This window comes from Neomonachus schauinslandi, chromosome 16 (genome assembly GCF_002201575.2).
Source record: "Neomonachus schauinslandi chromosome 16, ASM220157v2, whole genome shotgun sequence".
NCBI classification, from domain to species: Eukaryota; Metazoa; Chordata; class Mammalia; order Carnivora; family Phocidae; genus Neomonachus; species Neomonachus schauinslandi.
Genome location: NC_058418.1, coordinates 12,787,272 through 12,812,733, shown reverse-complemented (window position 1 = coordinate 12,812,733; position 25,462 = coordinate 12,787,272). Strand labels below are relative to the sequence as shown.

Here is a 25,462-nt window from a genome sequence, read left to right as displayed (position 1 = left end):
AAGACATGGCTGTGATTTCCCCACGGACAGTAAACACGTCCTGCCAGCCGGGTCCTGCCCGCTGAGGCCTCCCCATCAGCCGGACCCCCTAGCTTGCAAGAGCCACCAACCCGCTTCCAGCGTTTGGGGCCGCCTCCCGCCGCGCGGGTCGGAGAACGGACTACATTTCCCGGCGTGCACCTCGGGTCGGGGCCCCGAGGGACCGGTCAGCTAAGAGGACCTTGTCCCAGCCGCGTTAGAGGCTGGAGGCAGTAACCACCACTCAGGAAGCTCCTGTATTTCGCTTTGCGAAGCTAGTCAGCCACCGTCAATCCCACCTTGAGCCGCGGACCCGCAGGGTCTGTGAGGAGCGCTTGGCCCCCTCCTCCTTCCCTCCTCCAGGGCGTCCGGGTCCCAGGGTCCGAGGCCGGGCTTATCTCCCCGGGAGGATTCCTTCAGCCCCGCGGGGTCCCCACTGTGGCCCAAGGTTGGCAGCGGGGCTCTGGAGAGGGGTGGGGGGGTAGAGGACAGCCTCGAGGCCGCGCAGCCAGAGACTACAACTCCCAGGCGGCACCGCGGCGGCGGCGAGCACGTCACTTAGGCACCGCCGGCGGCCCCGGGCAGCGGCGCGGGCGGGGGCAGGGCTGGGGCCAACCGGGAGGCCGGTGCTGAGGATGGGGGCCGCCCGGCCGCCCCGCGCGTGAGAAGGCCGAGGGGCGCGCCACCCCGTCCCGGGGCGGGCGCCCCCCGGGCTCAGCCACCCCTACCCCGCCCGGCAGTCGTGGCCCGGGATGCGGAGCCGGGGGCCGCCGGTGGAGCTGCGCGGGGTGAGAGGCGCGGGGAAGGGGGCTGCCTGCTTCCCTCACCCTCGTCCCCCACCGGCGGGCCCCGGCAGGAATTCGGGAGCCGCGCGGCCAGGCCCTCTTAGCGCCCAGACATTTGGGGGACAGGTGAACCCGCCGCCCTACCCGCACCCCGCCCCGCCTGGGAAGCTGAATCAGAGGGGACGACCCTGCCCTTTTAAGGAGGCTTTTTGTTGCTCCTGCGGAGGGCTCTCCCCCCACCCCGCCCCCCAGCCATGGCCTCCAGGAACCCCCTAGAACCCGCAGGGACTGTCCCCCATCCTGGCCGCCGGGGCCCGCCCTCTGCATCCCGCGGGCAGCCAGTGTGAAGCGGCCTCCTGCAGCCCCCGGCCCCTCCCCCATGGAGGAGGAGGAGGAGGAGGGGGGGACGGCCAAGGAGTGGGGCACGACCCCCACGGGGCCCGTCTGGACCGCGGTGTTCGACTACGAGGCGGCGGGCGACGAGGAGCTGACCCTGCGGAGGGGCGACCGCGTCCAGGTGCTTTCCCAGGACTGTGCCGTGTCGGGGGACGAGGGCTGGTGGACCGGGCAGCTACCCAGCGGCCGCGTGGGCGTTTTCCCCAGCAACTACGTAGCCCCCGGCGCCCCCGCCGCGCCCGCGGGCCTCCGGCTGCCCCAGGAGATCCCCTTCCACGAGCTGCAGCTAGAGGAGATCATCGGCGTAGGGGGCTTTGGCAAGGTCTACCGGGCCCTATGGCGCGGCGAGGAGGTGGCTGTCAAGGCCGCCCGGCTGGACCCTGAGCGGGACCCGGCAGTGACAGCAGAGCAGGTGCGCCAGGAGGCCCGGCTCTTCGGAGCCCTGAAGCACCCCAACATCATTGCCCTCAGAGGCGCCTGCCTCAGCCCCCCACATCTCTGCCTGGTGATGGAGTATGCCAGGGGGGGCGCACTGAGCAGGGTGCTGGCGGGCCGCCGGGTGCCCCCTCATGTGCTGGTCAACTGGGCTGTGCAGGTGGCCCGGGGCATGAACTACCTACACAATGATGCCCCTGTGCCCATCATCCACCGGGACCTCAAGTCCATCAACAGTAAGTGGTGTCCTCCCCCCAAAACTTGCTTCTACAGAACCTTGTGAGGTTGAGCGTAGGTGGCGGGAAATGGGGACACCAGTAGACGCTGCCTAGGGCGAGAAGGGGCAGCAGTATACCTTCCGGGCCAAGTGAGGCAGGCCTTGCCCGTTAAGGGAGGAAAAGGAGGCTCAGAAAGGTTGAGGGACTACCTGTCCCCCAGACTACGGTCACAGTAGCTCAATAAATATGACTGGCCCTGCACTCCTAGCATAAAACAGCACAGATGCAGGGCCTGCCCTCAAGGCATCGACGGTCCAATCCTGATGCCAGAGTCCGCCAGGCGGAGACAGAAAGAACCTAGCCTGGAGTTGGGGTTTCTCAGCCTCCGCACTATTTACATATGGGGCCGGACGATCGTAGGAGGCTGTTTAGCAGCCTCCTTGGCCTCTACCTGCCAGATGCCATGGGCATCCCCCACCCCCATCCCCAATTATGATAACCGAAACTTGTCTCCAGACATTGCCAAATGTCCCCTGGGGAGCGGGGGAGAGGGTAAAGCCACCTCCACCTGAGAACCACTTCCTGGAGTACTCCCAGGCCTCTGCCCCAGCTAGCCGAGGCAAAGTGGAGGTGAGGGAGGAGGAAAAGGGATGTGCCTTACGTAAAAACCTTCCAGGCTGCCTGGCTTATCCCAGGCTCTCAGAAGTTGATTGGTTGGTTGAATGGGAACTGGGGCCAGGCAGAAGGGAAGGCTCCCCAGGACGCCCACCTAGACCCAGGAGCTTCTCCTGATGTTAGCACATATTAATTGAGCACCTATTCGCAGTGGTTTCCACCCTTAACCGTCCTCACAAACTGAAGATTTCATTCATTCCTCACATATTTCCCCGAGCGCCTGGGGTGTGGCACACCCTGCCCTGGGTCCTAAGTATATGACCCGGGAAAAATCCCACCTTCCTGGCTCTCCTCCTATCCTTCCTCTGCCCCACCTCACTCCCTTTCCTTTTGACACTGATGTATTCATTCTTTTCTTTTTCATTTGGTGTTTGCTGGGCCAAGTCATGCGCCAAGGAGAGGGCTCAGCAGTGAATGAGGCCAACGTGTGCCCTGCCCTCACCTGAAATGTGACGGGTTCCCCTTTGCCCTCACCTTTGGACCCCCACATCTCATCTATTTCTGATTCCTGCCAATTCCACACCTTGACATTTGTTTGAATCTATCCCATTTGTGTGTGTGTGTGTGTTTTTTTTCTTTTAAAGATTTTATTTATTTGGGGCGCCTGAATGGCTCAGTCGTTAAGCGTCTGCCTTCGGCTCAGGTCATGATCCCAGGGTCCTGGGATCGAGCCCCGCATCGGGCTCCCTGCTCCGCGGGGAAGCCTGCTTCTCCCTCTCCCACTCCCCCTGCTTGTGTTCCCTCTCTCGCTGTCTCTCTCTCTGTCAAATAAATAAATAAAATCTTTAAAAAAAAAAAAGATTTTATTTATTTATTTATTTGAGAGAGAGAGAGAGAAACAGCATGAGAGGGGAGAGGGTCAGAGGGAGAAGCAGGCTGCCCACTGAGCTGGGAGCCTGATGTGGGACTCGATCCCAGGACTCTGGGATCATGACCTGAGCCGAAGGCAGTTGCTTAACCAACTGAGCCACCCAGGCGCCCCGTGTTTTTGTTTTTTTTTACAATTTTGTTGCTCTGCCCCCTCCCCCGCCCCCACCACCGGCAAACCCCTGCAGCAGAGGGATGTGTGTTCCTTACCTTCCAGGCCTCGCATTTGGGCACTAACAGAGCTGCCAGGAGCTCGAGGGGTGCCAAGCGCTGTGCCAGGGCTGGGGAATGGAGCGGGAGACACAGAAGGCTCCTGCCTTCCCTGATGCTCCAAAATGCTGGGCAAGTGGACGCAGGACGGGCAGCATGCTCCTCTTGAAGGCTGAGCATGCTCTTCTTGGCCCTTCCTCACCCCTGCTGATTCAGCAGCCTGAAGGTGGGGTGTAAGGACACACACCTGTGCCCCCAGGGTTTCCTGCAGCCGGTGCCACCCGGACATAGGGTTGTTGGGGCTCTGTAGGCCAGGGCTGCCTGCCCCAGCAACGGGACAGCTCCATGCCTGGGACAGGTCACAGGGCCTCCGCAGGAGCCCCTCACCCGATGTCGCTCATACACTGGTTCATTCAACCAGTAATTTGGAAGCAAAATTAAGTATACAGGCCCTGTCTTAAGCTCTGGGATTTCAGAAGTGAACCAGGCAAGATCTCCCCATATGGAAGTTGAGGCTAGTAAACAGAAGTTGATGATCGATATTTAGATAGATAAGTAGATAGATAGATGACAAAGTTTCCGGAGAGTATCAGGGGCTCTGAAGGAAATAAAACAGATCAAGGATGAGGCAGAAGGAGCTCTTTCAGTCAGATGGTCAAGGGAGGGAATCCTGGCGCAGAGACCTGAACAAAGACGACCAGGCCTTGTGAAGGTCTGGGCAGGGCCAAGGTCCCGACGTGGGAATGAGCACACCTTGTTGGAGAAAGAGGGAGGAGACCAGAGGGGTTGGAAGAGGAGAAATGAGGCAGAGTTAGGAGATGAGGTCAGAAACGTAGGCAGGGCCCAGATCAGGATGACCCTGGGGGTGATGATGAGGATTTGGGGTATTTTATTCAATGCCATGGAAGCCATTAGAGGGTTTCTAAGCAGGGGGTGACGCAGATGGGAGATGCAGAAATGAAGTGTGAGACCATAGTGTGTTCCCTCTATCACAGGGTCACCCCACAAACAGGAGAGGTGGGGATCCAAGAAGGAAGGGATGGAGTCACATGCTAGAGAGTCGAGGGAGGCCTCTGGGCTTTGATGATAGTAGAAATAGCTCGCCGTTATGATGGGAGAAGTAGCCAGGAAGGGTCAAAGATCCAGGTGGAGAAATAAGGGCCAATTTTGGCGACATCACGCACTAATAATAATAGCTAACATTTTGTAAGGACGTGTTGTTGCTTCAGGCCATAAATCCTTCTTACAACCCTCTAAGATAAATATGACCACCATCTCCATTTAACAGAGGAGAAATCTTAGCGTTAAGAAGAATACATTAACAAGGTTATGCAGTTAGTAAGTGGCAAAGCTGGGATTCAAACCTCGGCAGGACTCTGCACACTTTGGGGCCTCTGTTTGACAGAAGCTGGTAGAATGTCATAGCAGTTAAGAGATTGGGCTCTCAGGTTAGATCTCAGCCAGGTCTTTGCTGCACAGTTTTCTAGCTGTGTGATCTTGGCCAGGGGACTTCATCTCTCTGAGCCTCAGTTTGTCAGTCGATAAAACAGGCTGCTTTCTAGTTAATTCATGTGAAGGGCTTAGCACAGTGCCTGCCATATAGTGGGCTGCTGGTAAACACCAGCTATGATTATAATTGTTGTTCGTAACAATCCCAGGCAGCAAGTTGGAGCCACTTGATATGCTTGGGGGATATATCTGTCCGATTTTGTCACTGTAATGCTGCGAAACAAGCCACCCCCAAAACTCAGTGTCTTAAAGCTTGATGTCATTTATTACTGCTCACACATATGCACGCCTGCTGGAGGGTAAGCTGATTTAGGCCGGGCTCAGCCAGAGAGGCTTGACTCCAGCTATCTCCCATGTACCTTGGACCAGCAGGCTAGCCAGGCATGGTCTTGTGATGGCAGAAGCACCAGAGGGCAGGCAGACGGGTGAGGCCTCTCAAGGCCCAGGCTGGGAGCTGGCATTCTGTCACTTCTGCCTCATCCTGTTGACCAAAACAAGTTACATGGACAACCCAAAGTAAAGGAGGGGGAAATACACTCTGCCTGTTTCGGGGAAAGAAATGCACAGTCACGTGGCGAAGAGTGTGATGCTGCAGAAAGGAGTAGAACGGGGGCCCCCCCCGCATGCAATTTGTCACAAGGGGTGACAAAGACAAAGGAGAACCACATTCATCCCTTCTGCTCATGCTCTGTAGTTCCCACCTCTGGGCTGGCTGGGAATTCAAAGTCTGGACAAAGGAGAACCAAGGTGTTGGATACCGACCTTGCGATGAGCTCCCCAGAGCCTAGGCTGGAGCCAGGAGGGTAGCGGACCCAGGGGAGGCCCCCTCCCCCCTCATGGGAGCCCCAGGGCAGGGACTGGACAGCATGGAAGGGTCCGCGGTATTCCATACCAGGAAAGGAGCCGCCGCAGAGGGGGCAGCTCGAGGTGGGGGAGAGAACAAGTAGGAGATTCCAGCCAAGGCAGGGGCCAGGACACTCGGGTCTGCAGCCCAGAAGCTCTGGGGTGACCCGCCTTTCTTCCTCACCCCCCAGTCCTTATCCTGGAGGCCATCGAGAACCACAACCTCGCAGACACGGTGCTCAAGATCACAGACTTCGGCCTCGCCCGCGAGTGGCACAAGACCACCAAAATGAGCGCTGCGGGGACTTATGCCTGGATGGCTCCAGAGGTTATCCGTCTCTCCCTCTTCTCCAAAAGCAGTGACGTCTGGAGGTGCTGACGGGGGCGGCTGGGGAGTCCTGGCAATGGGGGAGGCGGGGGGGGGGATCAGAACGGGAGGGGCGGTCTCCCGCCGAAGTGAGGATCGGGGCCTGGGGGGCCCGCTGGCAAGGTCAGGCCCTCCAGGCACCAAAGCAGGCATCTGCTCTGTTTGCGGAAGTGGCAGCTGAGAAGGACTCGGATTTGAGTGGAAAATTCCAAAGATCTAGAGATAGGGTGTCAGCACCAGGGCCCTCAGACACCATCCAGCACATCGCCCCACTTGTCAGCAGGAAATTGAGGCCTTTGGAGGCCTCTGTCCATCCATCCTTCCATCCATCTGTCCGTCCGTCCTCACTGGGTGCTAGGGATACAGCAGGAAATAGAAGTAGACACATTTCCTGCCCACAGGGATAGTAAATAAGGAAATAAACATACAGGAAAGCTGGGGAAATAGCTGGTTTCAAGTTTAAAAAGTCATAAAACAATTTTCAAAAGATAGTGAGCTAATCCCCCAGAACAAAGCATCAGATAGTATTAAGAGCCAGGAGGTTTGATCGAAAAGCCCTCTGAGGGCCAGAGGATGACTTTAGGGAAGGCTTTTCTGGGAAGCGACCCTTGAGCTGAGTTTGGGCTGACAGGAAGGAGCCAGCCATGCACAGTTTGGGGGAAGAAGCTTCCCAGGCAGAGGGGACAGTGCCCACAAAGGAGATGCCGGCGTGAGAACGAGCTTGGTCCGTTCCAGATACGACTACAAGGCCCACGCGGCTAGCGCAAGGCAGGCAAGGAGAAAGGTGGTAGGAAATGACAGAGGAGAGAAAGCTGGACGAGGGACCAGACGCCGGGCTTTATTCTAAGTGCAGGGGAAAGCCGAGTGGCCTTTATGAACAGCATGGTCCGGCCGAGCATTGCAAGGCTCCCTGGGCTGTAGGATGAGGAATGCGTTGTAGGGGACAGGAGTAGTGGGGGCGGGAGGCCAGTGAGGAGGCTGTTGCCCTCACCAGCGAGACTGGGTGGTGGCAGCTGAACCTCTTCAACCCCTGGCCTTCTCCTGGGAGGGAGCCAAACCCGGGTCAGTCCCCAGCTGAGGCACCAGATGGACCAACCAGCAGTCATGGCTTTGGGGCAGACAGATCAGACGGGAAGTCTCCATGAGAGCAGCACAGCCCTTTGGGGAAGGTTCTGCGTGGCTTTACATTGAGGCATTCATTTATGGTACCAAACATTTAACAGAGCCAGGTCTCAGTGGCAAGGAGCAGAAAACCCCAAACGAAAACAAACGTAAGTTTCGGCTCGCATGTAAAGCCTGGGACCACTGTGGTCCCCCCCACGACAGGAATTCAGGATCCTGGGGTGAGGGGGGGTTCCTCAACGGGGGTGTCATTGACATCAGGCAAGATCATTCTTCCTTGTATGGTCCCGCCCTGTACTTTTCAGGACACCAGGTATAGATGGTTCCTGGCCCCCAAACGTCACTGTGGCCATCCACACATCCCCACGGGTTTCCAGCGACGTGGGGAAGGTGGGGGGTAATGCCATGTCCAGCTGAAAGCCACTGTTACTGTCCTGTCCTCCACCTTATGTGGCCTCCGCTCCCAAGCTCACTTCATCATCCAAAATGGCTACTTGGGCTCCAGCTTTTAGGTCCACATTACAGCCAGTAGGAAGGACAGAAGCAGAAAAGACACCCCTTCTCTCTAAGGACACTTCCTGGAAGTGAGTTGCAGAGGACACACCCTCCCCCATCCCACTGGCCGGAAGTGTCACCACAGGGGCTTCCTTAGCTGCAAAGGAGGATGGAAAAGTATTTCATTTTTTTTTTTAAATGAGAAATGTTTTTTTTTTTTTTTAAGATTTTATTTATTTTTCTGAGAGAGAGAATGAGATAGAGAGAGAGAGCATGAGAGGGGGGAGGGTCAGAGGGAGAAGCAGAATCCCCACTGAGCAGGGAGCCTGATGCGGGACTCGATCCCGGGACTCCAGGATCATGACCTGAGCCGAAGGCAGTCGCTTAACCAACTGAGCCACCCAGGCACCCGATGGAAAAGTATTTCAGACAGGATGCACACAGCTCAGATTCGCCAGCGCTGGTCCTGAGAAGGGAGGCCACCAGCTGTAGGAGAGCGGACGTTGTGTCCATCTTGCTCCGGGGCCTAGAACAGTGTCTGGCGCCCTGCAGATGTGTTTCTATGTCGAATTAATGCACGTGTGGGTGTGGGGGAGCCCGGGGACCTACTGCATGCCGGGTGCTGCACAAAATGGTCATTAGGCTCCCGAGGGAATTCAGATGGGCCTGCAGGTGACTAGCAGAGTGGTGCACGCCCCGGTGTTGTGTATCCATGAAGGGCGCTGCCATGGGCACATCAAGCAGGCCTGAGTCCAAGTGTGGACTGAGACCTGTCCACTTAACTAGCTGTGTGACCTTTGGGCAGACAACTTAACCTCTCTGAGCCTGCACCTGCTCGTCGGATAAAACGGGGGTCATACCAATACCTTCTGCCTTACAGGGCTGTTGTGAGGATTACTGAGAGCGCCTAGCACAGTGCTGGCCTGGAGTAAGTGCTTTATAAATGTTAAATAGTGTTAACTTGTTTTTAGAGGTAAGTGCCGAGGGTTCTTCTGGGAACACAGAGGAGGGGCCTCTAACCTAGCTTTGGAGGCTGTGGAATCAAGGAAGCCTTCCTGATAGAGAGGGCACCTGAATTCTGACTTAAAGGACAGTTACACAAAGGGAAGGATGTCCTCGACAAAAGGAACAGCATGTATGAAGCCAGAGGTTAGGAAGAACGGGGCTTGTTCAACTTGTTCACTGTGGCTACAAGCTGACGCTGGGGTTGGTACAGGGGCGAGAGCGCTTAGAGGCAAGTCTACAGTGGTCATCAGAGGTCAGGGCTAAGAAAAGTGGCTTTGCCCCGTGGGCACAGGGGACACACTGAAGGTTTTCAGGTAGGGGTGAGGGGATAGAGAGCAAAGGCAAGACGTGAGAGAGAGAGCCAACCCCACAACACCCATTTGAAATCAGGCCAGCAGAAGTCAGTCATGTTCTTGTGGCCTCATTGGGGGATGCTGGGGTGAGGGAGGCCCACCAGGGGACCGGAGGCAGGGCTGGGGTGTAGGTGAGGATTGGGGTGGGATGCAGCATCACCCCTCCCTCTTCCCCACCTGCAGCTTCGGGGTGCTGCTCTGGGAGCTGCTGACGGGTGAGGTCCCCTACCGTGAAATCGACGCCTTGGCCGTGGCGTATGGCGTGGCTATGAACAAGCTGACGCTGCCCATCCCCTCCACGTGCCCCGAGCCCTTTGCCCGCCTCCTGGAGGGTGAGCCAGGGCCCTGTGGAGATAGGCTCAGCTCGGGCGGCAGGGGCCCTTGGGCCAGACCTCACCCCTTCACACCCATCCATCCCAGTGGGTCCAGGAGTGAGGGAGAAGGGGCCGCAACCATCGGGCCACAAACTGCCTCCAGGGACCCCAAACTTTTGTTCTGACCAGGCCCACAGCTCCTGAGGGCAATCTGTTAGCATTCACTGGCCCCAGGATTCCTCCCTGATTCTTGATTCTGCCACACGTGAGGGAGTGGGTCCCCAGGTTTCTCTCCCAGAGTTTCACTGAGTTCAATGTTGCAAGGAATTTGGCTCTACATTCCTTCCCCTCGGCTCCATGGAAGTTGTCTGTCCACAGTCCCCTGAAGTCCTGCCTGCCACGGAGCAGGCTGATGCCCCAGAGCACGGCCACTGACATCTCCCCTCCCACCGCTGTCCTCCCCACCCCAACCCCCACCCCAGAATGCTGGGACCCAGACCCCCACGGGCGGCCAGATTTCGGCAGCATCTTGAAGCAGCTTGAAGTCATTGAACAGTCAGCCCTGTTCCAGATGCCACTGGAGTCCTTCCACTCGCTGCAGGAAGACTGGAAGCTAGAGATTCAGCACATGTTCGATGACCTCCGGACCAAAGAGAAGGTGAAGGCAGGGGATAAAGTGGGAGGGGTGGAGCGAGCTCCTGCATTCCGGTGCCTTTGGTGGGGCAGAGGCCCCTCCCCTGAGCCGCAGTCTTTGGGTCCATGCAGAGCCAAGGCGGCCTTCTTTGTATATTAAGGAAAGACAGCCTGTTGATGGATTAATAAGAAAAGGCACCCTGCACTGACGTTCTTACAAGTGATACCACCTGATGTGTGGGATCGGTTCTAAAACACAACAGCCAAAATGGGAGGGAGGGAGGAGACAAGGAAGAAATGACAAGAAAAAAAGGATTTGCAAAGTATAAATAAGTTGTTGACCTCGAATGATGAGTACACTGGGGGCTCTGTCTCTGCTTTTGTGGATGTTTGAAGTTTTCCAAACTGAGGAGCCAAAAAGTTAAAAATCAAAGGGGTCAAAATCAAGCCACCCCTTTCTTTGTGCAAACAGCCCCTGGCACCCAGCTGGGCTGGTAAAGAGTGAGCTGCCCCACGTGCTGTGCCCCGACGGACCCAGCAGCCCCGGGTCCATGGGGGGCGGGGCAGGGGGAGGAGATCGGTATGGCCCCTGTCCCCCAGCCGCCCATCTCCTCCCCAGGAGCTCCGGAGCCGGGAGGAGGAGCTGCTGCGGGCCGCCCAGGAGCAGCGCTTCCAGGAGGAGCAGCTGCGGCGGCGGGAACAGGAGCTGGCGGAGCGCGAGATGGACATCGTGGAGCGGGAGCTGCACCTGCTCATGTGCCAGCTGAGCCAGGAGAAGCCCAGGGTCCGCAAACGCAAAGGCAACTTCAAGCGCAGCCGCCTGCTCAAGCTGCGGGACGGCGGCAGCCACATCAGCCTGCCCTCCGGTACCGCCCCCCGCGCCGCCCCCGGAGGCCGCCTCGAGCCGTCGCACGCAGGCTTTACCTCTTTTAGTTTGTAAACGTTTTTTCCGTGCTAAATATATCACCCACGTGGAAAAGGACCAGAAAACAGCTTCAGGAGCGCATATAATCGCCCGCATGAAGGCGGAGAGAACCGCCATCCACCCCTCCAGATGCCCTCCTCATGCCCCCTCCAAACAGCCCCTGCCACCCCCTGCCCCAAGAGTAACCTCTGTGATGACTTTCAGGGCATTCACTCCTCTGCGTCTCTTGATTGTTTCGTCTCCCACCTATTTTTTATAATTCTCTTTTAGTCTGCTGCTTTCTCCCCGCTTGCCAATAATTTGTTGAGGAACATCATTTATCCTGCGGCATCTCCCACGGCGGGAGCGGATGTTGCGGCTTGCATCCCGCTGTCATCCTTAACGCGCCCCTTCGTCCCCTGAATTTCCTATAAAGTGGTATTAAACCATGTGAAATTGCTGGCGTTCAGCCCTTTTTGTTTCACGTGGCTTAATCAGTTTCAAGTTCAGGTTTGGGCTCTTGTTTCCCCACAGCCTGCTTCCTAGGCACTGTTAACAGTGCTCACCTCCGTAAGGCCCATGATGTCTGCTCGACTCTCTCTCTGGGACATTAGAAGCCATAGTGCCGCGCCCAGAATAGCACTGGCCAGCAGAAATCTAATGCGAGCCACACAGTGAAGTTTTAAATCTCCTCATAGCCGCCTTAAAAGCTGGAGAGAGAAACAGGTGCCATTGATTTTAACAATATATTTTATTTAGCCCAATATATGCAAAACGTTACTGGGTCCCATGCAATCAACACAAGAAACACTGTTAGGGATTTTACCTTTTTTCATACTCCACCTTTGAAACCCAACGGACGTGTTACAGTTACAGCGCATCTCGGTCCAGGTGCTAAATTTTCATCAAAAAATACTTGACCTGCATTTGGATTTCATGAAATTTACAGTTGAGAAAGTAGATTCTCTTTCTCTCTCTCTCTCACACACACACAGAAGTAGATTCACATACCCAAATTGTTCAAAACACGTTTCAATGTTTTCAATAACAGAGCTGAGTATCTGTTTTTAGTTTAAATTTAAATTCATTGCAACCACACAGATGAAGTTTAAACTCTCCAGTTCCTCAGCTGCAGTCCCACGTGGCAAGTGCTCCGTGGCCACATGTGGCTAATGGCCACCACGTTGGACACTTAGCCCTAGATCCGTAGTCAATCCTTAGTTAATTAAGGACCCAATTAGGATCTTGCCTCTCAACCTCTCACATACACCAGACATCTCTGGCCGGCTCATCACAGTTACAAGGCTGCCCTTCACCTCGGAGTTGCCGATGCAGAAGGCCCAAGAGTGAGCACCCCCCACCCCCCACCCCCGGTCTCCAGGTGAGATGGGCAGTTTGGGAATGCAAAACAGTGGCATTCCCATCCAGCACTCCTATCCTTCTACAAAGGGACCTTCTCTTTGGTTACCCACGATGCTGTTTGCTCAGGAAAGTCTCTTTCTTTTCGCAGGCTTCGAGCATAAGATCACAGTCCAGGCCTCTCCAACCCTGGACAAGCGGAAAGGATCCGACGGGGCTAGCCCCCCCTCGAGCCCCAGCATCATCCCCCGGCTGAGGGCCATTCGCCGTGAGTATCTTCCCAGGCCCTGATCCGTCAGTCGTCAACGACCTTTCTCTGTGCACATACCATACGCTGAGCCGGAGGACTGACAGGGACAAGACAGGCAGGGTCCCCTCCCTGATTCGCATCGGGGAGAGAGACCATAAACAAGCCAACAAGTCCGTAAGCGGGACAATTTCCTGCAGCGATAAGCGCTGTAAAGGAAAGCAGGGAAGGGAATAAAAGAGCAGAATGGCTGTTTGACCTCAGGAAGGTGGTGTAAGGACCTGGGGTTTGAGCAGGGACCTGCGGGCTGAGAAGGAGGGAGGAGGGCCAGGATCTGAAGGAAGTATGTCCCTGCCAGAGGGACCGGCAAGGGCCAAGGGGGGTGGGGGGGTGGGAACCAGCAAATTCCCGTCTGCAGTTAGAATCCAAGGTCCCTTGGACTTGTTGGTGGAGGGCGGATCCGAGAGTGAGGCAGGGAGCGCAGCGGGCACAGACTGGCCACCAAGTGGCTTCTCTGGGCCCAGTGACTCCTGTGGACGGTGGTGGCAACAGCAGTGGTGGCAGTGGGACATGGGGCCGCAGTGGGCCCCCAAAGAAGGAAGAACTGGTTGGAGGCAAGAAGAAGGGCCGCACCTGGGGACCCAGCTCCACCCTGCAGAAGGAGCGGGCTGGAGGGGAGGAGAGGTACTTGCCACTGGCAGCCCACCGCTGGCCCTGCCCCTGCCCCCCCCCAACCCCCGCAGCCAGCAGGTCGGCACGGCAACCCCCTCCCCCATCTCTGGTGCCCCCTGCAGGCTGAAGGCCCTGGGGGAAGGAAGCAAACAGTGGTCATCTAGCGCCCCCAACCTGGGCAAATCCCCCAAACACACACCGATCGCCCCAGGCTTCGCCAGCCTCAATGAGATGGGTAAGAGGGTGAGGGTGCCTTTAAAATGGAGAGGGAGGGGCATCCGGAGGGAAACATCACCCGAGAGGAAGAGGTGACCGCTCCCTTCGGGTTGGGGGGGGGGGAGGGGGCCGACGGCACTGGGCCGGGGGGGCGGGAACATTGCTGGGGGGGGGGGGGGGGGGGGGGGGCAGCCCATGGGTGCAGGGGGCTCTGTAGGGGGAAGGACTGGCGGGACTTGGTGGCCGCACTGCCGGGAGGGTCTTTCGGGGCAGCCCCCTCGCCACCAAGTCCCCTGGGGGCCGCGGGGACAGCGGGGGCGGCGGCCAGCCCCGGAGGCGAGTGACCGGCCCTCTCCCGGTTGCAGAGGAGTTCGCGGAGGCGGACGGAGGCAGCAGCGTGCCTCCCTCCCCCTACACCACCCCGTCCTACCTCACGGCGCCGCTGCCGGCCGAGCCCTCCCCGGGGGCGCCCGCGCCCCTCTCCCGGCCGGGCCACGGCGGCCGGCGGCGCTGTGAGCTGGCTCTGCTGGGCTGCGCCACGCTGCTGGGCGCCGTGGGCCTGGGCGCCGACGTGGCCGAGGCGCGCGCGGCCGACGGCGAGGAGCAGCGGCGCTGGCTGGACGGCCTCTTCCCCCGCGCCGGCCGCTTCCCGCGGGGCCTCAGTCCGCCCGGGCGCTCGCCCGGCCGCCGCGACGACGCGGCCCCCGGCCCGGGCCTGGCGCCCTCGGCCACCCTGGTGTCGCTGTCGTCCGTGTCCGACTGCAACTCCACGCGTTCGCTGCTGCGCTCGGACAGCGACGAGGCCGCGCCGGCCGCGCCCTCCCCTCCGCCCTCCCCGCCTGGCACCAACCCGCTGGTGGACCTGGAGCTGGAGAGCTTCAAGAAAGACCCCCGCCAGTCGCTCACGCCCACCCATGTCACGGCCGCGCGCGCAGTGAGCCGCGGGCACCGGCGGACGCCGTCGGACGGGGCGCTGGGGCAGCGGGGGGCGCCTGAGCCCGCGGCTCCCCGCCCTGGTGAGTGAGGCGCCCCGCACCCGGAGCGCAGAAGGCGACCCTCCTCCCCTGCCCCCACCAAGGTCCGAGGTCCCAGCCCGGCGGCGAGCCCCGCCCCAATGCCAGGGTGGCCTCCTGCTTTGCATGGGAGGAAGGGTCTGTGTCCCCATGGCCGTCACTGCTGGGGGCATGGTGGGTCCCCGGGTGATTGAGCCCCTGGGATGCAGGAGAGGTGGCAAACCGCAGTGCCTCCAGGGGCCGGTCGGGTGACATTATTGGCAACAGTAACAACTATAGCGAACAGTCCTGTGCTGGACGATGTTCCCCGTACATTTATTAACAACGACAAAGGCGAGCAGCATGGGAGTCAACTACCTGCTACCAGGCACTGTGCTACTTGTCTTACAATTACCGTTTTATTTACCCCTCGCCCAGGGAGGGTGCTGCTCTCCTGCCCCTCAGAGACCGTGCTATGCCTCGGGTCTCTCCGCAGGCCTGTGTGCGTGCACCCAGCACCTCAGAGGGGGGTTGGGGGGATGACGGCTTTATCTAGAGGGGTGACAAGGGAACAGGCTCTGACAGCTTAAGGAAGATGCTCAGAGTTGATCCCAGATGAGTGAGCGCTTTGGAGCGCTCGGGGCCTAGGTCAAGGTCCCACCCCCGGCTGGAAAGCGGGCCCAACAAGATCAGCAGATATTTCTAAGTAAGTCAGAAATTCCAGTTCTCACGTAAAGGTCCTGGCTTTTCAATGCCACCCTCTGGCCCACCCCATTGACCTCATCTGATCCTCTCTTACCAGGCCCTCGAGAACCCCTGGACTTCCCCCGCCTGCCCGACCCCCAGACCTTGTTCCCGACCCACCGCCGGCCCCCCGAGTTCCCTGGCCGCCCTACCACCCTGACCTTCGCCCCAAGACCCCGGCCGGCTGCCAGCCGCCCCCGCCTGGACCCCTGGAAATTGGTCTCCTTTGGCCGGACACTCAGCATCTCGCCTCCCAGCAGGCCGGACACCCCAGAGAGCCCTGGACCCCCCGGCATGCAGCCCACGCTGCTTGACATGGACATGGAGGGGCAGAGCCAGGACAGCACAGTGCCCCTGTGCGGGGCCCATGGCTCCCGCTGAGGCCCACCCTCCACCGCCCTCCTGGGCAGCCATGAATGTAGCGCCCCAGGCCCCGCCCCAGCCTGCCGTGCCAGAAGGCGAGGGTAGGCCCTGGGCAGGATACTCACTCTATTTATTGGGGAAGGGGGGAGGGGGTCACTTAATTTATTCCTTTGTACCCCAGAGGGTGGAGCCCAGTGCCCACCCTGCAGTGGGTGGGGGAGAGGGTGGGCAGGGATACTCAGGGACAGGGCATCATAGGGATTCGGCACAAAATGCAGCATTAAAGGTAACCCCTGCCCCCTACTGCTCTTGGCTGTGTCTTTCCCCAGCCCGGGGCCCTGATCCTGGGTCATCCCCGGGAGGGCACCCCCACACCCCATCCCACGCTTCCCCCCCTGAGCCTCTGGGTCTCTGATCCAGAGGGTGAAGCTCAGGCCACACGTCCCCTCCCTGGTCCCCACAAGAACACCACACAAAGAGGTTATGGTCACCAGTGACAAGTGCTTTACCAGCAAACACACGAGTCGGGGGGGGGAGTTACATGGTGAGGTGGGAGTGGCGGGGAGGGCAAGCCCCCTTCTGCTGGCCTTAGCCAACGACATCCCGAGTCCCGGCCCCGGTCCCACTGTCTTCCCGCTGGAGGCTGCAACGGTTCATCTTCAGCTGAGTCAGCTGGATGTAGCGTAGGACATTGGTGTCTGCAGGGGAGGTGGGCACGGCATTATCTGGGTGTCCCGGGGCAGCGGGTGACATCTGCGCCACAACAGCTCACACCTCATTGTCCCCAGCCTTCAGTGGCTCCCCCGCACAGATGCTCTTGCCAGAGCCCTTCTCCCAAAGCCCCAGCCACAACAAGCGGAACGGGGGGGCCTGTCACCCCTCCATACTCTTGCTTTTGCTGTGCGCTCCGCCAGGAACGCCTCTGCTCAGACACGGCCGGCATACTTCTGCCCACCCTCCAACAACTGCGACAAGTCTCTTCCCTCCAAACCTCTCACCAAGAAAACTCATCTTGCCTCTGCTCCCACAGCCCTGGGTCCTGTACCTGTCCTGTTCCCTTGTCATTGGCCCTCAATACAAGACTGATATTGTGTCTGTCCCCCCCCCCACACACACACCCTATGATGTCCTAGAGGGCAAGCAACAAGCCTCCAGCTCTGCCAAGCCTCCCCACCCGACCCCACCCTTGCAAATTTCTTAGCCGTGTCCGCCCTGGGGTCGGCCTCCCTGCAAGTGCTCCGTGAGCAGTGGGTTGGTGTGTGAATGGGTTAGTGAGTGGATGAATGAGAATGGGGGGGTGGGTGGAGATGGGGGGTGAGTGGGTAGGGAGTGGCAGAGTAGGTGAGTGGGAGGCATCGATGAGTCAATGATTGAATAGATGGGAGGTGCTTGGGTGCATGTCAGAGGAACATGGGGGAGGGGAGGGGTGAGTGAATGGCGGGTGCGTGCCTGAGTGGGTGTGTAAGGAATAGGTGGATGGAGAGGTAAATGCTGGGGGAGGCGGCACAGCTCTCCCTCGAAGCAGTTCTGCCCTGATCCTCCCTTGTTTGTTTCCTCTGCTCTAGCCCCTTTCCCTGCTTCGTCCGGCCCTCACCTGTGGGCTCCCGGCTGCGGGCCTCCTGCAGGTAGCGCAGCGCGCGTGCGTAGTCGCCCAGGTGGTAGAAGGCAATGCCGGCGCGGTAGGTGGCCTTGAAGTTGCCCTGCTGCTTCTCCAGGACCTTGAGACAGTACTCACGCACCCGCTCATAGTTCACCAGCTCCGACTGCAGCAGGCAGGCTGCGGAGACACCGGGACCGGTGGTCGCAGAGCCTGGCGGCACCCCCAGCCCTCACCTGACTGCTAGGAGCCAGGCCTTCAGGCTGCAGGAGCCCCCAGCCCTTTCCGGTGGCTGAGCCGGGCCTAAGAGATTGCTCAGTCCACCTGGGCCGCCGATCTTCTGACCAATCAGGATAGAATCAATCTGCGCCGCCGCTAGAGGGCGCGAAAACAGACAAGCGCTCGCGGGCGATTAGCTGGGAAGTTTCTGCAGGGGAGAGTACTAAAGGAGATCTCAGGTGAGGGATGGGGCCTTGAATCGCTAATCCAGGGTAAGATTTTCTCACCTGAGGTTCGCAGGTGACAGCCCAAAGCCCATTTCTTGCATCCCAGCCCTTCCATCCCTGTGTTCCCCTACACCCCAACCCCTCTCCTTGATAAGCTCCTGGGTCTCCCTTCACAAACCCCAGGTCTGCGCCCTTCAAGCCCCCAGCCCCCCGCCCAAGGCTTCATGGTTGCCCGTCACTCCCCCCCCCTCTCCGTAGGCACCCTTTGCGCCCCCCCCCCCCCCCCGCCCCGACGGCCCCATACCCGTGAGAGAGTCATAACATTCCACCTCCGTGTTCTCCACCAGGCGCCGCTGCTCCTCGCTGAGGCGGGCTGGCCCCGGGCTGCTGGCGGGCCCGGGGGAGGGGGCGGGCAGGCCTCCAGGGCGGGACCCCTGAGCCGCCTTCAGCTGCAGCAGTGCCCGATGATACTTGCCGATGGCTTCCCGGAACTTCTTTTCTCGGTAGCAGCGCTGGCCCTCCGCCTTGAACGCCACGGCGGCCCGCAAGCTGCTGTCGAGCGCCGCGCCCAGGCCCCCCGACGGCTCGGGGGCAGGGCTGGGCCGAGCCGAGCCATGGCGGGGGCCCGGGCCCGGCGGGGAGAGGGCGGGAGGCGGGCGCGGCGGAGGCTCCGGGGCAGCGCTGAGCATCAGCACCGGGGACAGCGCGCCGCGCTGCATTGTGGGAAACTCCTGCGGCCGCCGCTGCAGCTACCGCATCGCCCCCCGCGGGGCCGGTCCCCACCCTTTCTCCGCCCCCGCACCTCCGGCAGCCGACTCCGCCTGCCCCCTATGGGTCTGGAGAACCCCTCAGGACTTTCCCTTTCTGTCCTCCAAATCAGCCCCAGCCCTGGGGAGAGTTCAACCGGCCTCTCCCTTCTTCCCACTCCCCTTACCTCCCACCCTCCTGCCTGCTCTGCTCCCCGCTGCCCAAAGCTCCCAAAGCTTTCTGGAAGGAAAAGACAAGTCTGGGGGAAAGAGCCGGGAGATAGCAACCTCGTGGAAAGCAGGTTTTCAGATCCCTAGGCATTTCACATATTTAGATAGGAACACGGGTTATGGGCTCGGGCTGCCCAGATTCAATTCCCTGCTTTTATTTCTCACTAGTGGTAGTACTTGGGCAAATCACCCAAATTACCTGGAACTCTCTATCCTCATCAGTACCGTAGGACAATGATAGCAACTTGGAAACTCATTTGTTTATCTATGCAACAAACAAATATTCACTGATATCTCTTCTGTGCCCAGCTCTGGTCTGGGTGATGCTGAGAAAGAGCAGGGACTGGGACAGCCTCAGCCCCTACCCTTACTGAACCCCTAGTCCAGCGGGGAGACAGACCAGTGACCAGACAGTGACAGCCCTGATGGGCTAGCCTGGGAAGCTCTGGCAAAGTGGCCAGGGTGGGACGGGAAAGGCATAGGGGGGTCGAACCCTGGGTGGGGGAGGCACAACGGGCTGTGAAGGTCCAGAGGAGGTGCCTGCCCTAGACGGAGGTGGTGAGTGAAGGCTTCTTGGAGGAGGGGATAACTCAATGAACAAAAGAGATCTGCTTCTTGCCCTCCTCGAGCTCACTGACTGGGTAGGAAAAGCAGTGGGAATGCAGACAAGCGACAGCCCAGAGTGAGCAGCACAATAATACAAGAGTGTACAGAAAAGAAAGCACGTGAGAGGCTTTTAAGAGAAAAACAGGGTGAATGAGACAGTTGATCTTCAACTCTCCTTAGCTGCTTACTTGGTGGTGGGACCTTGGCTTCATCCTTGCCTTCCTTCTGTGTAACCTGGGGATAACACTTAAGTGAGTTTACTTCAGAGTAGTTGTAGGGACCGAATCATGTTATGCAGATAAAGCAGTTAGCACAGGGCGTGGCACAGGATGGACAATGAACAACCCGTTTCTTATCACCAATGAGACTGTGGGGTATGTGATCTTAAGTGCCTGGCTGAGTCAGCATCCATGTATAGTTGTTGAAGGAATGAGTGCGTGAATAACTTTATGTATTACCACCCTCCCCTGCACCCTGCAAGACCCTGGCTTGGGCCTCAGCCCCAAGCACCAAGCTTAGATTTCCACTCTCCGCTCCCCCTGCACTGCACATTCTCTTCTTGGAGGCCACATGGCAGGTCCCACCCGACAGGTCCAAACCTGAACACAGCATCTTCCATCCCAATGGCCATATTTGCTTCTATCTCTTATCGAGCTTTGCCGAGTGGGTCTCTCCCCCTCTGGTCCTCCAACCTTGAACATCTCCAGGGCAAAAACTTCCTCCTCTCTTGCACCTCCAAACCTAAGCTTGGTTAAGAGTCTAATATATTCCTGAGGTTGGATTCCTGAGATCACCTCAGGCGTGTTTTTAATTTAAAAAGTGTGGAGATCCATTGATTTATAACAAATATTTTCTGAGCACTTACTAAATAGCTAGGTGCTGAGGGTTCGGCAGAAACGAGGGACAAGTGTACCTAGCTCGCAGTCCTGCTAGGATGCAGTGCTAGTAATTCCATAACACCTACTAGGTGTCAGGCACTGTCCTAAAGCTCTACATCTATATTATATTAACTCACACCCTCACCACACCTCTATGAGACCGGTGCTACAATTTATACCCATTCACACCGTGGCACTCTAGGGGTTAAGTACATCAGATCTCATTTATAGAACACTTGCTATCAAAGACCCATACTATCACAAACTGATGACTCCCACAGGCCAGCATGTGATGTGCTGGGCTTGTGCAACCATTAAAAAATACTGAATTAGTTGCTAACATATGGAAGTAGAGATACGGAATTGTAGATTTTCAGCTTCACCTGAACAAAATCTGAAAATCTGGCCACATCGAGGTAGCATTCCTTATGAGTGGGGCAGCTTCCCACAGTCCCCATCCCTCCTAGTTTCTTCCCAGCCCTGAGGCCGAGAGCCACTCGGGTTGCCGCATCTCTGTCCATTTGTCTCCAGCGACGTTTGCGCTGGGGAGCCTAGTTTTAGCTCGCCGAGCCGCGCTTGCGGCAGTCCGCCAGTGCCCCCTGGCGGAGGGGTCCAGAATTTGCTTCGTGTCTTCCAGCCGCCATTAAGGGACTCGGTAAAGAGCATCCAATCAGAAAGATGAGAAGCCTGGGGAGTAACCAATCAAAAGCGAGAGAGGAGTCGGAATTCGCCCAATGAGGACGGAGAGCGCTCAGAATTAAAAAAAAACAACCTCTTTTATTCAAGTGGGAGACGGATACACACGGACAGTCTTTTTTGATGGGGTCTCGGGCTTAGGGAGGCCCGGGCTGGGGGCGGCAGAGCAGGCGGGCGGCGGCGAGGCTGGTGCCCTGGCGCTGGGGTCGCGCGTACTTGAGGAAGATAGCGGCGCGGCCGGGCGCGGGGCCTCGGAGCGCGGCGCGGACCATGCATGGCTTGAGCGGGCGCAACTCTGCGGGGCTAAGGCGGGGAGACGGAGAAACTGAGGCGGGGGCAGGGGCAGCGGTGAAGACGACCTGTTCTCGGAGCGGGGGGGGCTCGAGGCTGAGAAGACACGTTGCCTGGGGTCCCCGAGGACCGTTCAGGGGCTCTCTCGAGCCAGTGGAGAGCCGGAACCTCGGGGAGGGATGGAGCGGGGCTGAGGATGGACAGACATCCAGCTCTACCCTGGGGGAGGCGGGGGGGGGGGGGCACGGGCTGGGAGAAAAGAGGACTCACCCTGGCCTCCAGTGACCTGGTTAACAAAGGGGGGGCGCCCCTCTGGCAGCTGAAGGGACACCCCATTTGCGGCCACAAGGGGAGCTGGGGGACCCGAGGTTGGCAGATCTCTCATTCTCAACCCTGGAACGCAGTTCGATCTCCCGAGGCCCGGAAGATACGCTATCTTCCACCCAGGGGCAAGGTTAAGGGTCCCCAAATCTGGACAAACACCTCATTCTCTGACACCCCCAGACTAGGCAGACACACCCTTTCCTCTCACACCCAGAAAAATCAAGTCTGGGTGCCCCCCTCCATTGTCTCTCATTCTCTGAGAGGGGAAAGACAGTGACCAGGAAAGTAGGTTCCTGTAGCCACAGAGGCGCTCCCCTGGAGCCGTACCTGTAAAGCGAGGGCTCGAGGCCGGAGCCCGCCCCGTCGAGCAAGCGGTGCGCCAGGCTCAGCGCCGCAGCTGCGCGCCGACCGGGCTCCCATCCTGCGGCCTCGGCCTCCAGCAGAGACAGCTCCAAAAAGTAGGTGGCAAGTAGCACCACCTGCCAAGGCCCACCGGGAGATCAGGCCACGCCCCTACCCGCGGGAGATTTGCCCTTGTGCCCCCTTCCCCCTCGGCACCTGGGGGCTGCTCCCGGCCAGCGCGGCCAGTAGCCCGAGGCAAAGTAGCGGGCCCGGGTGATGCAGCCGGAAATCCAAGCGGCTCAGGATGCGGCGCTCGGCGCGCAGAAGCTCGGCCCGCGAGAAGGAGCCAGCGCCCAGGAGGCAGAGGGAGGCCGACTGCGGATGGCGGGGAAAGAGGTGGGAGAGTCTTGGACCCCGGCTGGTTGCTCCCTGCCCTGTAGCACCTGGGATCGGTTCAGTCTCCGTTCTGAACCTCGATTTCCTGGTCTGTAAGATGGGTCTATTGATTTGTTCTCTGGAAGCCATGGAGAGCACAGGCTTCAGAATCAGAAAGGCCTGCGTTCGACTTCAAACCTTACCATTTTCACACTGTGTGACATGGACATCACTGAAACTCTGAGACGGAGTTTTCTCGTGTATAAAACGGAAATATTTCTCCGTACGTCACCTGGCAGCTCTGATAAGGCACGGAGTTCTGATCAGGCACTCACTATAACTGTTCAAAACTGAGTCCAAGTCCCACCTGTTTTGGGCAAAGGTATTCCTCTCTCCGGGCCTCAGTCTCCTCCTCTGCTAAAGGGACACATTGTATCAGGCCTCATACAGATATGCTGGGATTCCAAGAATAGGTAAAGCGCTAGCTCGGCACACAGGAGGTGTTCCCATCTGTGACGCAACGAGCGAGGGTTCCACCTTCCCAAGCCCCACTCCAGAAAGTACCTCGGGAAGCACGCACTCTTCCATTTTGCAGGCCACGAACAGGCAGGCCACGCCCAGCAGCTGCAGGCGGTGTAGGCGCACTCGGCCGGCGCGCAGGTAGGAATCCAGCAGGTGCACCGCCAGGTAGAGCGTGTCCCCCGCCAGGCCCAGGTACTCCTGGGGAGGGGCGTGAGTGACCACCAGGGTTCTAGGCTGCGACGCGGGCTCAGCCCTGCCCCCTGCCGGATACGTACGTGCACCTGGATCAGCCAGTCCACCACTAGCGCGCGCATCTCTGGCGTCACGGTCGGGGGCAGGGCCCTCCGGGGCAGCGCGCGGCACACCTGCGGTTGGGCAGGGACGCCCTCACTCTCTCCACCTGTGCCTCGGCTTCTCGCCTGAGCTCCAGCCCCCAGTGCAGCAGCCTCCTTGCACCAACTGGCCGAAGCGTGAGCGCCTCACTGAAATTGGCCTCCAACGTCTTCTTCCAAATGTGTTTCTATTCCTTATCCCCCATTAGAGCCTTGGACTTTGTTTTGGACGCCTCCCTAATCCACCTCTCCAATCTGTAGCCCCCATGGCCACGGCTCCTCCTGAGCATCTCCCCCTGGGTCTCCAGACCACTAGCTGTCACCAAGCCTCAGCCCATCCTCCTCAGAGCACCCAGAAGGGTCTTTCTAAATAATAAAACTGGCCAAGGAACTCCCCAGCTTAAAACCCTTCCACAGCTTCCAGTACCCTCAGGAGAAAACCCTAATTGCTCTCTCAGGTGCTGCCCCCTGTGCCAACACCACCTCTTCCCTCTCTCCCTTCACAACCCATACTCCAGCTACACCAGCCTTCTCTAGCCCTAGACTAGAACAGGCTTGTTCCTACCCCAGGGCCTTTGCACTTATGCTCGGTTCCACCTGGAATGGTCCTTCCCCAGCTCCTTGCACTGTTGAAACAACAGCTCAAATTCCCTGGACTTTTCCTATACAGAATTCTCCCTGCACCCATCCCGCTTTGTGTCAGCACTTTATGGTCCTCTTAGCATTTTCAGTCTGGAGATGTCTGGTGTTCCCTTGTGTGTTGTTTGCCTCCCTAGGCTGCTGGTACCACAAGGGCAGGTATTTCTCTCTGGATCACAGCTGTCTCTCAGTTCCTAACAGTACCTGGCTGGGGAGAGACACTCCCCACCTCACTTTCTGAACAACTTCATGCCTGCAGTATTTCTTCGGACGGTGCCTGGCCTGCAAAGGTATCTGCAGATGACCCTGCCTGCACTGCAGTCTCCCTTCTGCTGTTACCGCCTACGTTTGCTTGGTTGTCCACAACGAGCGCAGACTATGTTGTTCATCACAGCACCCCCAGGGCCTAGAATATGCTCAAAAACATGTTCATAAATTGCTAAGTGTTTGTGAACGAATACATGCGAGGGACAAGTAGGAGGGGCTGCAGGGAGGTGGGAGTTTGGGAAGCCTTGTGGGGTGGGTGCTGGGCCAGCGGCCAGCTTTCACCTCGTCTAACCCGAACCCCTTTGCTGCCCTCCGGGGCGCGCTCACCATGACTTCGGCGAAGATGTCCCCAGCGTACTCGCGTTCTCCCTCCAGCCCCAGCGCGCTCAGCGCCTCCGCCAGCCCCGGCGGCGCGCACGGCCCAGGGGGCCTCTCCTGGCTGCCCTCGGGGATGCTGTCGGGGTGTGGGGCGCTGGGAGGGTTGGGGGAGGCGGCGGCGGGACTCTGCAAGGGAGAGGGGTGGGGGTCAGCGCCTGGAGAGGAGCCCGGGCCAGGAGGCGAGACCCTGGCTGCTGCATCTCACCAGCATCCTCCACGCTGGCGTCCGGGGACCAAGCCGAACGCCCCTCTTCCTGCTGGAGCGAAAGACCCGCCTCGGCGCTTTAAACTGTGCATGCGCGCTGAACACGCCTCACCTAGGCAGGTGCAGAGGTGATGGCGAATACTATGCAGATTGGCTCTGGCCCCTCCAAAGCTAAGGTCAGGCAGCTGGAGTCAAATCCTCTTCCTGCTACTTACTATAGGATCAGAAACAGCCCCTCCGAGGCTCCCTTTCCTCAGCTGTAAAGTAAGGATTTTTTCAAAACTACTAAGACAAGTGGCCAGCGATGGGTCTGGACTAGCGCAGCGAACTCCTCACTGCTCCCTGGTTTCCATACCCCACAGTCTGCCCCCCCACCGTCCCCATGCAGCCAGAGGGATCCTGTGCACACCCAAGTCAGATCGCACTCTGCCTCCATTCACAACTCCATCGTGGCTCCCATCTCTCTCAAAAGTCCACGAGGTCCTTTTTGATCCTCCCACCCATCCCCACACACCTTTGAGTTCATCTCCCAACCCTCCCCCCAACTCGTGTCTCTCTTACCACCAGTCTCCTGGCTCATTCTCACCCACACCAGGCACGCTCCTACCTCAGGGCCTTTGCACTGGCTGTTTCCTTTGCCTGAAATGCTCCTCCCTCAGAGATCCCTCATTTAAGGTATTTACTCAGATGATACCTTCCCTGTGAAAAAGGCTATCCTGAGAATTTCCTATCACCATTCTTTGTAACTCACTCTCTCCTTAGCACTTACTGCCTGATCTTATTTACTGCCTCCCTCCCGATGAGAATGTGAACTCCAGAAAGGCAAGGCTTGTCTGGTGTTTTCT

The 25,462-nt window shown here is 58.6% G+C and overlaps 3 protein-coding genes across 3 annotated transcripts; 1 reads left to right on the top strand and 2 right to left on the bottom strand.

Moving 5' to 3' along the window:
• The first annotated feature begins 811 nt into the window (after window positions 1-811).
• Window positions 812-15,875, top strand: MAP3K10 (mitogen-activated protein kinase kinase kinase 10). Its single transcript, XM_021701009.1, has 10 exons — window positions 812-1,870; window positions 6,148-6,328; window positions 9,482-9,630; window positions 10,095-10,270; window positions 10,865-11,111; window positions 12,660-12,776; window positions 13,280-13,439; window positions 13,550-13,662; window positions 14,009-14,659; window positions 15,438-15,875. Exons 1-10 carry the CDS (start codon window positions 1,183-1,185, stop codon window positions 15,758-15,760), a joined length of 2,805 nt encoding a protein of 934 aa, XP_021556684.1. The 5' UTR covers window positions 812-1,182; the 3' UTR covers window positions 15,761-15,875.
• A 364-nt stretch (window positions 15,876-16,239) lies between these two features.
• TTC9B (tetratricopeptide repeat domain 9B) lies at window positions 16,240-18,504 on the bottom strand. Its single transcript, XM_021701089.1, has 3 exons — window positions 18,090-18,504; window positions 17,337-17,519; window positions 16,240-16,440 (listed from the first exon to the last, which is right to left on the bottom strand). Exons 1-3 carry the CDS (start codon window positions 18,502-18,504, stop codon window positions 16,331-16,333), a joined length of 708 nt encoding a protein of 235 aa, XP_021556764.1. The 3' UTR covers window positions 16,240-16,330.
• A 2,574-nt stretch (window positions 18,505-21,078) lies between these two features.
• CCNP (cyclin P) lies at window positions 21,079-24,709 on the bottom strand. Its single transcript, XM_021700954.1, has 7 exons — window positions 24,688-24,709; window positions 24,362-24,606; window positions 23,072-23,161; window positions 22,839-22,994; window positions 22,116-22,274; window positions 21,885-22,036; window positions 21,079-21,245 (listed from the first exon to the last, which is right to left on the bottom strand). The coding sequence occupies exons 1-7, from the start codon at window positions 24,707-24,709 to the stop codon at window positions 21,080-21,082; spliced, it is 990 nt and encodes a 329-aa protein (XP_021556629.1). The 3' UTR covers window position 21,079.
• Window positions 24,710-25,462: the final 753 nt, after the last annotated feature.

What these genes read in the sequence shown, in the direction of transcription:
- CCNP (XM_021700954.1), bottom strand. Translation starts at nt 24,709, where the DNA reads ATGCACAGTTTAAAGCGCCGAG. An exon ending in ACATCTTCGCCGAAGTCATG is followed by an intron (nt 23,162 to 24,361) that starts GTGAGCGCGCCC and finishes GCCCAACCGCAG; the next exon opens with GTGTGCCGCGCGCTGCCCCG. An exon ending in ACTGGCTGATCCAGGTGCAC is followed by an intron (nt 22,995 to 23,071) that starts GTACGTATCCGG and finishes GCCCCTCCCCAG; the next exon opens with GAGTACCTGGGCCTGGCGGG.
- TTC9B (XM_021701089.1), bottom strand. Translation starts at nt 18,504, where the DNA reads ATGCAGCGCGGCGCGCTGTCCCCGGTGCTGATGCTCAGCGCTGCCCCG. An exon ending in ATGTTATGACTCTCTCACGG is followed by an intron (nt 17,520 to 18,089) that starts GTATGGGGCCGT and finishes GTGTCTCCGCAG; the next exon opens with CCTGCCTGCTGCAGTCGGAG. An exon ending in CCGCAGCCGGGAGCCCACAG is followed by an intron (nt 16,441 to 17,336) that starts GTGAGGGCCGGA and finishes CCTCCCCTGCAG; the next exon opens with ACACCAATGTCCTACGCTAC.
- MAP3K10 (XM_021701009.1), top strand. Translation starts at nt 1,183, where the DNA reads ATGGAGGAGGAGGAGGAGGAGGGGGGGACGGCCAAGGAGTGGGGCACG. An exon ending in ACCTCCGGACCAAAGAGAAG is followed by an intron (nt 10,271 to 10,864) that starts GTGAAGGCAGGG and finishes TCTCCTCCCCAG; the next exon opens with GAGCTCCGGAGCCGGGAGGA. An exon ending in CCACATCAGCCTGCCCTCCG is followed by an intron (nt 11,112 to 12,659) that starts GTACCGCCCCCC and finishes TTCTTTTCGCAG; the next exon opens with GCTTCGAGCATAAGATCACA.